Source organism: Salvia miltiorrhiza, chromosome 3, assembly GCF_028751815.1.
Source record: "Salvia miltiorrhiza cultivar Shanhuang (shh) chromosome 3, IMPLAD_Smil_shh, whole genome shotgun sequence".
Classification (NCBI taxonomy): domain Eukaryota; kingdom Viridiplantae; phylum Streptophyta; class Magnoliopsida; order Lamiales; family Lamiaceae; genus Salvia; species Salvia miltiorrhiza.
Genome location: NC_080389.1, coordinates 59,997,620 through 60,016,144, shown reverse-complemented (window position 1 = coordinate 60,016,144; position 18,525 = coordinate 59,997,620). Strand labels below are relative to the sequence as shown.

Below are 18,525 nucleotides of genomic sequence, written 5' to 3'. Positions count from 1 at the left end.
ATAATAATTGAAAAAAAAGGATGTATGCAGACAAGCAGTACTTTGATAAATTACAAAACAACATTCTTTTCCGTAATATAACAAACAGCGTTAAATAACAAAAATTGCAAAAAAAAATGCAGACAAGCAGTACTCTGATAAATTATTGTCACAGTACTTTGATAAATAAAGTAAAAATGGATGCATGCAGGAGGAACTGATAGACTTATAGTATAAAGCAGAGAACATCCATCAATATATCTAAATAGATCGACCACCTCATTTTACTATATATAGAAAATTGTTGGTTATATACAAATGTTAATTAAACTGATATACACTCCTGCAACTAAACGAAAACATTAGATTTTAGGCAGGAAGGAGCAGTACAGTACCAAAATCGAGCTCATCTGTCGGATAACACCGACGCGCTCCACGAGAGCATTACATCCCGAGCAACAGAAGGAAGATCTGCAGCATCCACGGTTCCATAAGTCAAAAATATATCAAGTCACCGGAGTTTCCATTCCATACACAACGAAGCCTTACCTTGAGCGACTTGCAGAGCTACTGAAGGTACATCAATCTGGTCCTCGAGCAGTCTGTACACATCTACGAGCTGAAAAAGCATGGTGCTGCTGTAAGATTTATGAGATCTTGCAAAGATATGTGACTTGTTAAACTTTACAAACCTCTTGAATATGAAGTTTGGAGTCTTCAGTAAGAGCAAGAAGAAGCTGTCTACGAATTCCTTCATCAAGCAGGAAGAGACGAGTTCCATCCTTGATGGTGTCTGTGAGGTCCAATTTCTTTTCAACTTGTTGCTGTCTAGACCTTTGCCTGTTATAGCAGATTGTTAAACTATATACATATAAACAGCCGAAGGAAGACATGTGCTCTTGGTTTGTTTTGGGGTTCGGAAAAGGATGTGTGGGATGTTCCGGCAAAAACATAAAGAGTGTAGTCTGCTACTGGAGGAAAGTACTAACGTGAATGCAGGGTTGCTGCTCATCTTTGCCACATTCTCCTTTGCTAGAACAATTAGGTTCTCAAGTCGTTTCCACTGGAAAACCCCATCTTTAAACAAAACCTGACATATCAAACGCAAGTGTCTAATACAAAATACCAGTGTTTCAGAGCATTTGAGCTGAAGAGAACCAATCCAAGCAAAAGAATTGCAATTACAAAATCTCAAAGGGACAGGAAACCATAGCGTGTATGAAGAAAGTTGAGAGATACCTGAATAAGACGTTCACGCAATGCAGGATTGGGATCTGTGAGGAGCCGTTTTGCCACGTAAGGATATGCGACCTGGTGCAAAGATCATCAGATGATGTATGATTAACACAACTATTTGGGAGATAGACAAAATTGATAGGCATGGTTGACATGAAAGCCAGATCTTTCACTCATCTGAAATCTAGAGTTAACATGAAAAGGATAAGAAAGTTGATTCTAAGAAATGATGCTTCCATTCACTAGCCATTTCTGAGGTATACTAATGAATCTTAACTCAATCAGTCACTGTTTGAGTAATATTAATAAGTGACCTTTTCTCCATTCAACTGTTTAATACACCAAGAGCTGAACACAAATTCCAATCAGAGATCTTCCACTAAGTCGGAAAAATCCATATAAGATACACAATATAAGTTAAGAGTAAACTGTGGGGAAAATATATCACCTCTAAAAATTTGAAATCACGCTGTAGGGTGAAGCAAATTCCTTCTTGAGTCAATAAAGAGCGAATAACAAGAGAGAACCTCTCTGGAATGCGGATAGGATAATTGTAAACTAGCTGATTGAACTTGCCTGAAAGAAATCCAACAAATTCAGTATGAGACGAAAAAGAAGATAAGAAATTCAAAATAACAAATTGGTAAGAAGAGAAACGGAACATAGGACAGAAAATTGCAATAACTGCTAAAAAGGAACAGATAGAAAATAACGGTAATAAGCAGACATGTACATATAATACAATCAATTATGATTACAAGTATTAGATAGTTGTTGTAATTATATGTGCAATTTCGCTTATTTTTGTCCGGCCATTTTGCCGTCATATATATGACAAGTTTCTTTATGCATAAAAATTCATCATTAACTACTAAAAGACCAACACAATATTTCGAAACCATGACAGAGCTAAGCAACTACAAAAATGTGAAGAAGATGAGTTCAATACATACACCTTGAATCCACACTTGCAAAGAATTATGAGAAATGAAAGTTGAATAATTATCAAGCACAAAACAGAAATGACTAAATACCTGTAACGCTTCTGAAATTAAAGTCAGACAGCCCTTTCCCAACAGAATTTTGCCAGATGGCTTCCAAAGCTGGAACTATGGGGGAGACATCAGTTCCACTAGCTAGAAAACCAAGCCTGGTAAAATCGTTGGCCATCTCAGCATAATCTTCATTTACAGCATGGACAACAGCATCTATAAGGATTTGTTTATTTGTCTGCAGATGAATAGCAAAAGAAGCCAGTTAATTTTTTGCTTTCAACAGTAATAAAATGCAAGTGATTTACAGCAGCTAAGCTGATAAAACTTTGCAATGGCCAAATCAGAAAACAAACACACACAGAGATTGAAGACATAGCAATAAAAACATAAGGATATTCTAATGACAAAACTGGGAGGGTCCTTATTATAATTAAATAAATAAAAACTATGAAAGAGTTAGTTTTTAGAAGGACTGGAATATTCAGCATCTAATTAACATTTTCTCCTACCAAACGTAAACTCAGAGGACATGGGTAAGAAATTTGTGGAGGGCTTTAATTAAGTTTCTGAACATATGCTTTCAAATTTTATCGCATCCTTGTCATTTCCATGTTGAAAGAGATAAAAACATAAACAAAGAGAACTATACAAGATTATTATCAGGCCAAACAAAGATAAGTATTATTAGCAGTCAATTTTATAGAGGTTAGGAAGCCATTTAGATTGAAAGCTGAATTTGCATCTGTTATGAATAGTAATAAGTATCACACATTGGTTTAGTGTTCCTAGTTGTGATAGTTCTCTTACATATAAATATGTACTCTTATCTCCAATATAAATACACCTTCCTACTTCTTCTTCTTCAATATGTTTTATATCTTTATTCTCTACATGGTATCAGAGCATGTTAGATGCCTGATAATTTTTTCTACTGTACGTATTTATGAATAGTACTTTACATATTTATGAATAGTTTTTTTTTTTTTTCTCTATTCCTATAAGTATGCTCTGTGGTTGCAGCATTGTCTGATCTTCCACATCAGAATTTTTTTTTTTTTTCTTTGTTTTCCTTCATCTCTCCGGCCGTCCTTCTCTCCGGCTGGCACTACTATTGCTGCTCGGGTCTCCCCGTCGCACAGCCTCCCTCTCTAGCTTTTGTTTTCAGCCACCGTTGCTGTCTATTCTCTATATAGGGTTTCAGTTTTCTAATCCTTTTACATCATGTCTGATTCAAAATCCGCTGCCCTAGGAACCACCATAAAATTGAATGGTTCCAATTATCTTCTCTGGTCTCGTGCCTTTCTATTGTTCTTAGGCTCTCAGAAAAAGAAAACACATGTTCTAAGTGATCCAGTTGCTTCTACGGATCTCAAATATGATGCCTGGAGTGCCGACGATTGTGCTGTCATGACTTGGCTTTTGAATAGTCTTGAAGACTCTGTTAGTAAGAATATCATGTTCTTAGAAACTGCTAAGGACATGTGGGATACATTACGGCAGATGTATTCCAATGACAAGAACGTATCTCGTGTCTTCGAGTTATATGAGAAACTTTTCTCTCATACTCAGTCTGGCCAATCAGTTAATGACTATTTCTCTACACTCAAAGGACTTGCTGATGAAATTCTTGTTTATCATCCACTATCCTGTTCTGTCACTCAGCGGGCCACACAGTGGGAAGAGTTCATGGTTGCCAAATTCTTATCAGGTTTGGATGCTGATCTCCGACCAGTTCGTGACAGCCTGTTATTAAGTGATAATGTTCCATCATTATCCAATGCCTTATCTCGTGTGTTGCGGGTTTCCCGTACCGATGATGCTACTTCACCTAATTCTTCTGCCATGGCTGCTCGCGGTCAGAATTCTCATGTTAGTGCCTCTTTTTCGCCCTCCAGCCAGGCTATTCAGAATCAAAATTATGCTCACGGTCAAAGTTCTTACGGTGGTCGTGGTCGTGGCCGTAGTGGTGAACGAGGTCGTGGCCGAGGTCGCGGTTCTGATCGTTATTGTGAGTATTGCCACCGAACCAATCACACTTCTGAAAATTGTTGGAAAACCTTTGGCAAACCAGGTCGGGCTCATACAGTTGTTCCTGATCCTCAGTCTTCCTCCAGTGATGATACGGTCTCGCTCTCACGGGCTCAATATGACAAACTGATCCAATCCATCAATTTGTCATCTGGTATTGCTCCATCTACTAGTGCAACCTCTCCTATAGTTGCTTCCGCAGGTGCGTTTGCAGTGTCTCATGGTAAGTCTTGGTTGGTAGATTCTGGTGCCTCTGTCCATATCACTGGTACTAAATCTCTTTTGACATCTTTTACTCATTCATCCTTACCTTCTGTCCGTGTCGCTGATGGCACCTATTCTTCGGTGACGGGGAGTGGTGTTGTCCGTCCTACTCCTCAATTAACTCTTAACAATGTCATGTTTGCTTCTAAATTTCCCGTTAGCTTATTATCGGTTAGTCAACTTACCAAAACTCACAATTGCTCTGTCACTTTTTTTCCTACCTTTGTTACCTTTCAGGACCTGCAGACGAAGAAGACGATTGGTGGAGGACATGAGCGTGACGGGGTTTACTACTTGGATTCTGGTATTCCTGCACCTTCGCGTGCTCTCTCTGCCACCGTGACTCCATATCAGTGGCATTGTCGCCTTGGTCATCCGTCGCCGTCTAGTCTTCGCAGTTTAATTCCTACTTCGTCTGTTGAATTTCAATGTGAGTCTTGTGAGTTGGGCAAGCACCATCGCACATCTTTTCCTTTTAGAATTGATAAACGTAGTTCTTTTGCTTTTGAGCTTGTTCATTGTGATGTTTGGGGTCAGAGTCGAGTTGAGTCTAGAGGGGGTTTCAGATATTTTATGGTCTTGGTTGATGATTATTCGCGTATGACATGGGTGTATTTGCTCAAACAGAGAACTGGAGTCCCTGCTATACTAAACTCTTTTTATCATGAAATAAAAACTCAATATTCTGTCGATTTGCGTATTCTTCGCACTGATAATGCTCTTGAATTCACTCAAAAATCTATTTCATCTTTTTGTGATTCTCGTGGCATAATTCATCAAACTTCCTGCTCACATACTTCCCAACAAAATGGAGTTGCAGAACGAAAACACCGTCATATTTTGGATGTTGCTCGTACTCTTATGTCTCATATGCGGGTTCCTAAGTGGTTATGGGGTGATGCTGTTCTTACGGCATGTTTTCTCATTAATAGAATGCCTTCTAGTGTGCTTCATGGAGATATTCCTTTTTCGTATCTTCATCCTGACAAACCTCTTTACCCTGTCCCTCCTCGCATTTTTGGGTGTGTTTGTTTTGTTCATGATCTAAGTCCTGGGTTAGATAAGTTATCTCCTCGTTCTATTAAGTGTATTTTTCTCGGGTATTCTAGAACACAGAAAGGGTATAGATGTCTTGACCCTCTTACCAAACGTCACTATGTCTGTGCCGATGTCACCTTCTTTGAATCTCTTCCATTTTTTCCTCATACTAGCACTACTTCTCAAAATAAGTTACATTCTGCTCCTTTGCCTATACCGGCGATAGTTTCTCCTCCTACTCAACCCTTACAAGTGTATACCCGTCGTCCTCGTCCCGCACCAGTTCCAGAGACTGTTGCTGAACCGGCCTCATGTTCTCCACCCGAGTTATCTTCTTCTGCAGATTCTGAGGATGACCAACCTGCTAACACAGATGACTTACCTATCGCTATACGCAAAGGTAAACGTACTTGTACCACTCGCCATCCAATGTCTAACTATGTCTCTTTTGCCTGTTTGAGTCTTTCTTTTCGGTCTTTTGCTCTTTCCCTTTTCTCTACAGTTATTCCAACTTCTTACCTTGAGGCACTCAAACATCCGCATTGGAAGGCTGCTATGGATGAGGAGATGTGTGCCCTTTTATCTCGTGGCACTTGGGTTCTAGCAACTGCTCCTGTTTCTGCTGTTATTGTTTCTTGTCGTTGGGTGTTCACTATCAAGTTTCTTGCTGATGGTACCATTGATCGGTACAAAGCCCGCCTTGTAGCAAAAGGTTTTACACAGACTTATGGTGTGGATTACTTTGAGACATTCTCTCCCACCGCTCGCTTGAACTCCATTCGCATCTTGTTCTCCTTGGCTGTTAATCTTTCTTGGCCTATGTATCAGCTTGATGTGAAGAATGCTTTTCTCTATGGCGATATATCTCCAACTGTTTATATGGAGCAACCTCCCGGGTATGTTGCTCAGGGGGAGGATTCTACTAAGGTGTGTTGTCTTAAGAAGGCTATTTATGGTCTTAAGCAAAGTCCGAAGGCATGGTTTGACAAGTTTAGTAGTGTTCTCAGCAAAATTGGGTTTAAGCAATGCAAGTCTGACCACTCTGTTTTTGTGCGCCATCAAGCCTCTGGAATTGTCATTCTCGTTGTCTATGTCGATGACATCCTTATATCTGGGAGTGATGTACAAGGAATTGCTGATACAAAGACATACTTGCAAGAACAATTCGTTATTAAGGATTTGGGACGTCCCAAGTACTTCTTGGGAATTGAAATTGCTCACAGCAAGTATGGAATTTCTCTGTCTCAGCAGAAGTATGCTACTGATTTACTTAAAGAAACCGGGTTGTTGGGAACGAAGCCGGTTGATACTCCTATGGATATTGACCCGAATGTCTGGGATGAGAGTGAAGATTTCTTGGAGGACAAAGCTAAGTACAGACGTCTTGTTGGGAAACTTATCTACTTGACAGTGACACGGCCTGATATTTCTTTTGCGGTTGGTTTGGTTAGTCGTTTCTTGGATAAGCCTAAACAAGTTCATTGGGAAGCTGCTATTCGAATTCTTCGATATATCAAGAAATCTCCGGGAAAAGGATTGTTCTTTAAAAAAAATGGTCATCTAAAAATTGAAGGGTACTCTGATGCTGATTATGCTGGCTCTAAAATTGATCGGAAATCGACATCTGGATACTGTACTTACTTGGGTGGAAATTTGATAACTTGGAGGAGCAAGAAACAACAAACAGTTGCTAGATCTTCAGCCGAGGCTGAGTATAGAGCTATGGCTCATACTGCAACTGAGATGATTGGTGTGAAGAATCTGCTTGGGGAATTAGGATTCACTTTCAATGAACCGTTACCCATGCACTGTGATAACCAAGCAGCTATTTACATTGCTAACAATCCAGTTTTTCATGAACGGACTAAACATATTGAGGTTGACTGCCATTTCATTCGTGAGTGTGTATTGAACCAAACTATTTCTACTCCGTTCACTTCTTCGTCAGATCAAATTGCTGATATCTTCACTAAACCGTTGGGAGGCAAGCGTTTCTCTGAGTTGTGTATCAAGCTGGATATGATTAACATATATGCTCCAGCTTGAGGGGGAGTGTTATGAATAGTAATAAGTATCCCACATTGGTTTAGTGTTCCTAGTTGTGATAGTTCTCTTACATATAAATATGTACTCTTATCTCCAATATAAATACACCTTCCTACTTCTTCTTCTTCAATATGTTTTATATCTTTATTCTCTACAGCATCAAATTAGATATTCAATATTGCTAAACTATTATCACCTGACTGAGGACAGCCACATTTCCAAAGTCAACATAAGCAATTCGTCCATCGCGCATGGCAAAGATATTTCCTGGGTGTGGATCTCCGTGAAATAGACCGAACTCTAACAACTGCCGCAGTGCAGCACTCACTCCAACAGTCAGAAACCCATTTACATCAATTCCTTCATCCTTGATAGCCTGTCTCAAAGAAGTTTCATGGTTAAAGACACATGCCAAAAGCCTACTTCTGAGTTTTGATATCTGATTGATTTTAGTACCTGGGGGTCTGTGCATCGGATTCCATCAATCCACTCCATGACCAACACGCGTGGACCACAAAGTTGCTTATAAACACCAGGAATTTTAACTGTAGGGTCATCCTTAAAGTTCTCAAGGAAATCCTCAATATTACGGGCTTCCTAAGAAAAATTGCAGAAGATGTCTCATGATAACTGTTTATCCATATGATATGAATGCATTACAATTGAGAACTACCTTCCAGATAATAAGCAAGATGGGGCAATTATAGAAGGAAAAAATAAGAGCTAGGAATAAGAAGCGTGCCAAAATATATGCCAAAACGAAGCATTAGAATTTATCTGCAAGGCATAAAAGTTGCTACAACAATTCTGTCATGAAAAAGTTTGAATATATCACATTAAACTTCCGGCAGATATGTGTGAATGACATATTTACAACATTGGAGATGTAGGCAGAGATTTGGATACACATGCAGAGATGCAAATGTGCGTGTGCGAGAGAGAGAGAGAGAGAGAGAGGGGGGGGGGGGACTATGTCACTATGAAGGTAAGAGTAGATAATCATACCAAGGTATAATCAAGCTCCTCCAACAGCTTCTCACCAAATTCATCAACTATAAGCTCTGCATTACAACCCAGTTTTTGCAGGCTGATGCCGTTCAGGAATGATGCTAGAGTACGAAAAAGGAAAAGATCTCTATAAATGATGGGCTCTATCTCAGGCCTTTGCACCTACAAGAGCCAAGAACAAATTGATTTTTATGAGTTTGAGCATGAGAAAGCATTACCAAAAAAGTGAGGAGAATAGATTTACCAAAGAAGAACAAATAGCAACCAGAACAATGTTTTTCAAGTGATAAGCAAAGAAAGGGGATGCCCTAGTTAAATTCTAGAACAGATTGTCTGAGCAAATTAATTAAAACTTAAAAAGGATGGCAGATCACACAGACTTACATAAAAACTCATTTTTCACCATGCCTTAATATTTCCTTCAGTAACCAAGCACAAGTAAGTCACATAACTTTAGTCACTTGACTAAAATTCATCACATATTTATACAAGAAAAGGAAAAGATCAAGGGGAAGCTTCTAGATTGGCTGATAGACTTGATCGTCATCTCCGCTTATTCTCAACAAGTAACTCCAGGTACAAGAATGACATTTAGGTGCTTGAAGAAGTTTCCTGAATTACATCATTAACCAATCCAAATTTTGTGTATTTTTTTAGCATCGAAGCATAAGTGTGCTAAGAAAATATATCAGGACGTATTACTCCATAACACCAACAGAAGACGTAGAACCAACTACATGTAATATAAAACATAGAAGCAGAGAAATGAAAATCACTTGAAACCTTAATAGCAACATCCTCTCCAGATGATCGGAGAGTGGCTCGATAAACTTGGCCCAAGCTAGCCGCTGCAATTGTCTGTGACGAAATTTTGCTGAAAACCGCCTCAAGAGGTTGACCTAGCTCCTCCTCTATAATGTCAAAAGCTACCTACCAATGCCCTGATGATGGGTTGCTCAACGAAAAATAATATGAAAGTATTCATCACGAAAAGGACATTAAGTACCTGATTAGGAAAAGGGGGAACATCATCTTGAAGGATGCATAGTTCATTCATGTAATCCTCTCTAATAATATCAGGCCTATTAGCAAGCACCTTTTTTTTTAACAAAGAAACAGAGAAAATGAATGTCAAATGAAAAGATCAAAAACTTTTTTTAAATCATATCAATCCAAGATAGCTGGATTCAAGTCAGAGAATTTATTTATAAAGAAAGGTTGTAAGGTCATTGAATTGCAAAAAGGAATGTGTTTTTCGGAATCATCATAAGTAAATTTTTACTCATAGATCACAGAAAAACTTTTAACAGTTTTCTTATACACTATGGTATGAATTATGATTATATTCTGCATAAAAAGAAAAGAATCTAGCCTAGAGAAAAAGAAACACCTGCCCAGCTTTGATGAAAGAAGGGCCCAAGTCACACAGGAGATTCCTCAGTTGGCGGGCACGGAAAGGAACAACTTCTTCATCTCGACCAACAAGAAAATCATACCACAAGGTAGACCAATAGAAGCCCAAATTCCACACTATTTCAACTCCTCGACCAATTAATGATAATATTGCACCTCTTGACTCCAGTACTTTGTTCCTCACCTACACAAGAACCAATTTAATTTACGAAAAAGAAACAATAGATAAAGAAGTATAACAACAGCAGTGATGGAAACCCCCATATTCAATACAGGAAAAGCCAAGACAAATTGCTTGAACTGCCTAACATCTAGTTTTGCTCTTCCAAAGCACAATACACCTAAATAATCAGTAGCACTTCTAACAAACACAAACACAAACCCTTTTAATAAAACCAACACTTCTATAAATAGCAATTCATTCAAAAAGATTTCTTAATGATTTTCGAAGTAGATATGTACTCAAACCCCGCTGCTCACCTCCAGTATTTTAAATCAAACAACACATGATCTTACACCAACAGTTCCAAGTATCAAGGCATGGCTACAAACCATATAGCTACAGCTTATGCATGTTTGATCACATACATTCATTCCCCAACGCATATGCCTCCAAGATAGACACATACAAACCACAAAAGGAAAAGAGAAATCTACAGTCATATATTAAAAAAATAAAGAAAAAAATAACTACGCACTGATTGAGGTGTGTACTTCCGGAAGGGAACACAAACACCACGTTCAATATCGAGCTGGTCCTGCGCGCTGTTACTGCTTGTGCCGAGGAGCTTATCGACTTGTACCAACGAATCGCTCTTCTGAGCTCGAACGGCCGCCCGCCTTCTGCTTCTATCTTTAGACGATGAAGACTTCCGGTTCAACTTCACATAATTCAGCTGGCTCTTTGAATAACCAATCGCCGGCGGCAGCAACGATGATGAAATGTGTGCACAATTTGAGCAGACCAACTCCATAATTAGCTCACTAGAGTTGGATCAAAATCAAAAGGTATACGTATGTGAGTCTGTATACCGAATGAATTTGTCAAATCCGAGTGGAATTTAAAGTTTGAGCTCAAAATTCATGCAAATGGTGTGGTAGTGATGAGTTGTTGTGATGCAGAAGACGTGCACGAAAATGGGGTGCAGAGGAGGAGGAGCTTCTTCCACGAGTTGTGCATTCTGGTTTGCAAGTTGTACATCGACTTTGTGGCGTACGGCGTGATTGGAAACACTAGGACCAGAATTATTCTTTCTATAATTAGATAATTAAGATAACTATCCATAAATTGAAATTGAAATCTATCGCAATTCCGCATGCGACCGTGTTCCCCGACCCGTTTTCAGACCCGGCACGAACCCGATTAAAAAATATAAATAGAGTTTTCTACTTACTTTTTACTTTTTCCTTCATTTTTCGTTTCAGTTTCTCTCTCTAGAGAGTTCTGTCGTCTCCCTCTACTCTTTCCTCTCCTTCCTATCATCGCTGACCAGCCCAAGCGCCGGACATCAAGGCCGCCTCTATCCTCCTTATCTCCAGCGATTTCGCCGGGGAAGAACAAGGCGACCGCTCCTTCTCCTTTCTTCTCCGGTGATTTCGCCGTTTCTTCCAAACCTTAGATCCCCAAATTTGCCATCCCTCTCCTCGATTTCCAAAGATCTTCACGGTGACCGGGGCGGGTCTGATCCTGTCGAGGCCGGTGGAGTTCGGGGCGGGACTGATTATCTTGATTTTTACTGGTGCTTTTGGTTGTTTGTACTCTCGATTTTTTTTTTTTTTTTTTAAATTATCTTGATTCGGTATTTTGAGGTACATGAACAATTTCTTGTAGCCTCATTTACACCTCTGCTCATCTTCGAAACTAGTAATGGATAAGGTCTAATTTTTCTAATTGTGTATATTCTCTTATTTTAATTTGTTATATGTTGCGCCTTTCTAAGAGAGGGGCGTGATTAGGCTCCTGCTGCTGCAATTTTGATTTGGAGGAACACATATTGATTTCTTGATGGAGAATTGAATTAATTTGGATGATGAATAAGTATTCATCAGGATATGTAGCAATGAAGTAGAGCAATGTAGCTATAGTTTTTGGATATCGATTCTTGTAATTAAGTATCAAGCTAAAATAATTTATTTTTGCTCGAACTATTTCAGGACTACTCTCATGGTCGAATTTGAGGATCGAATTTGAGGGTCGAATTTGATGGTAGCTAGTGTTAATTTGGTCAAATAATCATTATTGTGATAAAAAAAATAACTATTCATATAAAGAAATATAATGTTTCAAAATTATTACATTTGTTTATGATAAATGTCGTTCATGAAAAGTTTTACTTTTAGTTATTTGATGAAATAATTATTCTAATAAGAAAAAGTAATTATTGATATGAATAAAATTATTGTTTATTTTTACTCGTTAGAATTTGTATTTTTAGTTATTTAATCAAGTAAATATTGTTGTAATAAAAAGTAATCATTGATATGATGAAATGTAATGTTTCAAAAATATTATATTTTTCACAATAATGTTTATTTTAATTCATAATAACATTTACTTTTAGTTATTTGTTCAAGCAATTATTTTTAAAAGAAAAAGTAATTATTGATATATAGAAAAATAAAGTTATTTTATTGGTTAGAATTTTTATTCTTAGCTATTTGATCAAGTAATTATTGACGTAATAAAAATTAATTATTGTTATAATAAAATGTAATATTTCTAAATTATTACATTTGTTAATGATAAATGTTACTTTTATTTATGATAATTTTTACTTTTAATTATTTAATCGAGTAATTATTGTAGCAAAAAAAGTAATTATTAATATAAAAAAAAGTAATATTTATTTTATATGCAAAAACTTGTACTTTTAGTTATTGGATAAAATAATTATTGTCGTAAAAAAATGTAATTATTGATATAAAGAAATGTAATATTTTAAAATTATTACATTTGTTTACAATAATTGTTACTTTTATTTATGAGAACTTATACTTTTAATTATTTGGTCAAATAATTATTAATAACATAAAAAGTAATTATTAATATGAAGAAATGTAATATTTTTCAAAATAATGTTTATTTTTATTATACGAACTTTTACTTTTAGTTATTTGCTCAAGTATGCTAATTAAAAGTAAATATTTCTATTAAGATTCATGATTTAGTGTTTAGAGTTTAGTGTTCAGTGTTTTAAGGTTTAGTATTCATAATTTAGGTTTAGTTTTCAGAATTTAGAGTTTAGAAAATATAATACTCTATATTGAATAAAGGTAAATATTATATTAACATAGTATACATTTGTACTACTAAATGTATATTTTATACTTATTAAAAGTAAATATTCCTATTAGAGTTTATGATTTAGTGTTTAGGGCTTAGTGTTCATGGTTTAGGGTTTAGTTTTCAAGGTTTAGGGTTTAAAAAATATAATACTTTATATTGAATAAAGGTAATATTTATATTAACATAAGTATATATTTGTGTTAACAAGTGTACATTTTATACTTATTAAAAGTAACTATGATCTTAATAAAAAAAATAATTATTCATATGAAGAAATGTAATATTTCAAAATTATTACTTTTTCATGAAAATTGCTATTTTACTCATGAAAACTTATAATTTTAATTATTGTCTCAAGTAATTATAGGCGTAAGAAAAAATAACTATTGATATGAATAAAGGTAATATTTAAAAATAAAACAAAAGTAAATGGAAAAATAGAAGAAAGTAATTATTATCTTCGTAAAAAGTAATTATTAATATGAACAAATGTAATATTTCAAAATTATTAATTTTTTCGCGAAAATTGTTATTTTTACTCACGAAAACTTATAAAATTATTGGAATAATGAAAAGTAATGCTTCAAAAACACTACTTTTCTTTTTTATCAATAATTACTTTTTGTCATAATAATAATTAGTTTGGATTAATGTAAAAAAAAAACACAAACAAAACAAAATAAAGAAACATTGTAAAAAATCAGAAGAAAAAAAAAAACTGAAGAAAAACAAAACAAAAAAAAAACGCAAGGAAAAATAGGAAATAAGTGAAATTAAAGAAAAAGTGGTTAAACATATTCAGAATGGAGGCCACTGGGATTCGAACCATGAACCTTGGAGTTATTAGAGAGACATGAGGCGCAAGAAGAACCACTGCACCAAGCGGTCCAAGCCTCTCAATTTGTTATGGGCTGTGAAAATAATGATAACATTTTCATTCGGGTCGGGTCTGGGCGGACCCAGCTGCATGCTATGCGGTCACCGCATGCAAGACCCTCCCATCTATCTATTTATTACATGAAAACATAGTTTGTGGCAAAATTGTAATTAAATAATCAATCAAAGGGTATTTATAAAACTCAACAAATCTCATATATTTTCTCTCTCCTCTCTCCTCTTTTTCATCATACACATTCTTCAATTTTCTATATTATCTCTCTCATATTCTCTTATTCATATTTTAATGATTTTTTTTAAAAATCAAATTTTATTTACAAAAAATATTCTATATATATCTTAAATTAAAGATAAATGCAAGATCTTTGATTTGGTATCAAATAATTATTCAACTCTTTTATTAGCATTCTAATAAATTCTAATAATATAATTTATTTTCTTACTTATCAATTGAAGCTTTTCTAATAAGATGACATAGGTAATGAGCTAACTTAGAAAAAATAATTTTATGCATGATTAGCTCATGTTTTAAAAATGTATATTGTGATGTGAAAACTCTTTTTTTATTATTTATTCGTTTCTTTTAATTTGAATGATGTGTTTATTCTATAATTTTAGGGAGGAAAATAAAGTTTTCCATCAAATAGATGGAAAATTAAAAACGATTCTTTTCAAAATTATAAAATAAAATTAAGGATCTTTACTGAGTAATTGATGTAGATTATTTTATTTTTTAAGAAAAAATAATTTACATTTACTTATATTTTAACTATATTTAATATTTATTTTTTATTTATTTGATACATCATTTAATTTATTTATTTTTGATAAATTAACATGATTAAATAAAGAAATTTAAAGGCAGCGCCATAGGGGGCTCAAACCTAAGACCTTCGGTTTTAGACATTAATCCCTAATCGCTTAACCGATACACACACTACATCGTTTTATTTTGATGTAAAACTATGTTCCTCGTGCATCGCACGGGCGAATGTACTAGTTGAAAATGAAAATGTTGTTGACTGATTTGTACAGTATGCTGCATCGCTTGTACGGCCTATATTTTGTAGACTTTTCTCTGAAATCCGTAGATTAAATCACTATGTTATTTTGTTTCGTTTTTCATGGATATTGTATAGTCTCTCCGTCTCAATTCAATAGATATTTGTTATGTATTGACTTTTCATTTTATGAAGTACATATTGAAATAATAGATTCAAATAAATAAATATGACCTATTGAATTGGGACGGAAAGAATATTAAATTCGGAATGCCAAACATAACTGGTGCAATTTATAAAATTTAGGTTTTTAAAAAGAACCAAAATTAAAGTCATAAATAAAAAAATTGTGAAAGTTGTAGCCATAAATTACAATATATCCCTCCGTCGCACCGAAAGTGATATATTTGACTTTGAAATCTATTAATTTATTAAATATCAATATCATGTCTCGTAAAATATATATAAAAGATTTTACGCTATCACACTGTGATGTAAAATTCAAAAGATATGGATATTATATAACGGACTATTTATTTGTAAAGGATTTTGAGTTTTGAAGCAAACAACATACTAGGATGTTATAAGTATTTATCACGCACTTATCATGCATAGCAAACCAGCCACGAGTATAAAATATGAATAGATTTACACTATTAATCGAATTTTATGTATAACACATATGAATTCGTTGTATAAATGTCTAAATTGCAAAAATTGAAATTTTTACTACCTATTATAAGATTTGAACTCAGGACTCTGAATTCATCCAACAAGATGATGAGTCAATCGTAAATATCTGATTTATGGCTGAAAAATATTTATATTTTATAAGTAAATACCATTAAATAAAATAAGAACGAAAAATTATTTTTAATCGTTTGATCATAAAGATCGATCAACGATGGATGAATCATTTTATTGGATAAATGCATAAGATGAGTGATGTGTTCATTTATTCTGTTCCCTATTTTAAAAGATAATTATTCACCTGTAGTGTGTAAGATGGCGATAAAATAGAGTAAAAGCAAGGAAAATGGTGGAGCCTTTTGTATTTCAGTTAGTGTAACCTTACAATGATAAGTGAGCTCCCTATTTATAGAAGTTTACAAAGAGGGCAAATAAGTTATTTTGCATTCCGTACGAACCCCAAATCAGCTAAAGATATTCTCATGTAAAAGTTGTCAGTGATTCGTACACCCTCGCCCTTAATCCAGTGCAGAGATTATCCAACTCTGTCTTTTCTTCAAAAGAAATGCCAACTTAGTATAATGAAATAAGGTATTTCTCATTTGTCTTGATTCAGCCCTATTGCCCGATTTGTGTTGTATTTGTCTCGTTATTTCAGCTCTAGGACCTATCTTGGTAAAAATTCTTCTGCTATGATCCATAGGCTTTCCTGAGGCGGGCTCTTCGCAAGGGATACTGTTCGGAATCCTTTCCGCTCTTTCAGTGTCAGGGCTGACATGCTCCAAGCTGCACTGATCCAATCTCTACATATTTTACTCCTCACCAATGAGTTTGAATCTTGAATTAAGTGATTTTTTTTTTGTATACAATAATTTTAACAACAAATACATTAATTATAATGATTATTATATTCTTGCGACTCATTTGGAACGGGTGATTATGGTGTAAAATATACTTGTGACATCATAATTTCTTGTTTGGTACGAAGTAATACGGAATACACAGTCATTTGTAAATCAAAAGCTCGAAAATATTATACTGATTTGAGGGATTCTGTATACCATCTACTGAGGCGGTATACATAATACAAATTATAATTATAATTACTATTAACTTTATATAATCTTAATACATCATATTAAACAACATATTATATTTTACAGATATTTTAATATACTGTATCAAAATATGATATTAATATGACATAGTGAAAGATATCACAATCAAACATATCATACTTTATCTCATACCGCGTACCAAATGCGCCTTACAGAATTAGTCATCACTTAAAATACACCCTATTTATATAGATATCATATACTCCCTCCGTCCACTAATTCAAGGCCTACTTTCCTTTTTGGTCCGTCCACCAACTTAAGGCCTATCCACTTTTAGTAAGTTTTTATTCGTATTTTAATTGGTGGGACCCAATAAACAATACACTTTTTTACCACTCAACTAATAAATAATACACTTTGTGGGCCCCTTTCTTCACTCAACCAATAAACAAATATTTTGTGGGACCCTTTCTCCACTCAACTAATAAAAATACTCTTTTTCTTAAAATCCGTGTTTTTTCATCATGTAGGCCTTGAATTAGTGGACGGAGGGAGTATATATATATATATATATATATATATATATAAATGTTTAATTTTAGTTATATAAAGTTTTAATTATTTTATTAAGTAATAGAATTGATGAGGAGTAATATATGCAGAGCAAGAGAATGAGCTTTATCAGAGGGACGAACCTCACCAGAGGAACGGACTTTGCCAGAGGAACGAGTGCCGTCAGAGAAATGAGCCTTATCAGATAAATGACTTCCGTTGGAGAAGCCATACTCGCTAGATAAATGGCCTATGTCAGAGAAGCCACACCCGCCAGAGAAGCGGCCCGCATAAGAGGAATGGCTTTCGCCAGAGAAGTCACTAGAAAGAACGGAGAAATCTCCCGCCTGAAGGGCAAGTTTACCTTTATGCCCTCGACCACGCGAGACGCATGTTTCAACATTAAATTTACTATTTTGCCCTTAGCTTGTAATCTATAAATAGCCATGAGCTTGTACCTTGTATGGACACGCTTACTTCACTAGCAATACAACAACAATCAGATTCTCGTGTTCTCAATTTTACCTCTCTCTCTCGCTTTTCCAAACAACACTAGGTACAATTCGTAATCCGATAACAAATCACCAAGTAAATCTATATACGTTCAATTATAATTCACCAAGAATAAATTAAATATCATTAAAATTAAATTAAGTATCACACATATATATTAGAATATTATTCTAAATATCTATATAATATATAAAAGAGGAGTTTTCTCCCTTCATTTTTTTTTCTCCATTTTTCTCTCTCTTCTCCCATCAATTTTTTATTATGTTTTTCTCTTTCTTTTTATAATTTTAATTCTTTTCTAAAATTGTCAAATTTAATTTATAAAAAAATATTCAATGTGCATCTTAAGTTTAAGTTCGTCAGAAGATCTTTAATATGATATAAAAATTATCAAAAATTAATTTAAAACGAATCGGTTATTAAAATTTTAAAATATTTTCATTATCAAATAATTTAAAATAATTTAATAACTATAATTATCATTACACTTTATACATAATTAAAAATTACGTTTTTAAATT

The 18,525-nt window shown here is 34.6% G+C and overlaps 1 protein-coding gene across 1 annotated transcript; it reads right to left on the bottom strand.

Moving 5' to 3' along the window:
* Positions 1-237: 237 nt before the first annotated feature.
* On the bottom strand, positions 238-12,144 carry LOC131014978 (protein ACTIVITY OF BC1 COMPLEX KINASE 1, chloroplastic-like). Its single transcript, XM_057943155.1, has 15 exons — positions 11,402-12,144; positions 10,706-11,240; positions 9,985-10,191; positions 9,601-9,690; positions 9,378-9,524; positions 8,592-8,756; positions 8,043-8,183; positions 7,783-7,962; positions 2,250-2,445; positions 1,664-1,791; positions 1,219-1,290; positions 969-1,069; positions 672-819; positions 529-598; positions 238-450 (listed from the first exon to the last, which is right to left on the bottom strand). The coding sequence occupies exons 2-15, from the start codon at positions 10,979-10,981 to the stop codon at positions 386-388; spliced, it is 1,986 nt and encodes a 661-aa protein (XP_057799138.1). The 5' UTR covers positions 10,982-11,240; positions 11,402-12,144; the 3' UTR covers positions 238-385.
* Positions 12,145-18,525: the final 6,381 nt, after the last annotated feature.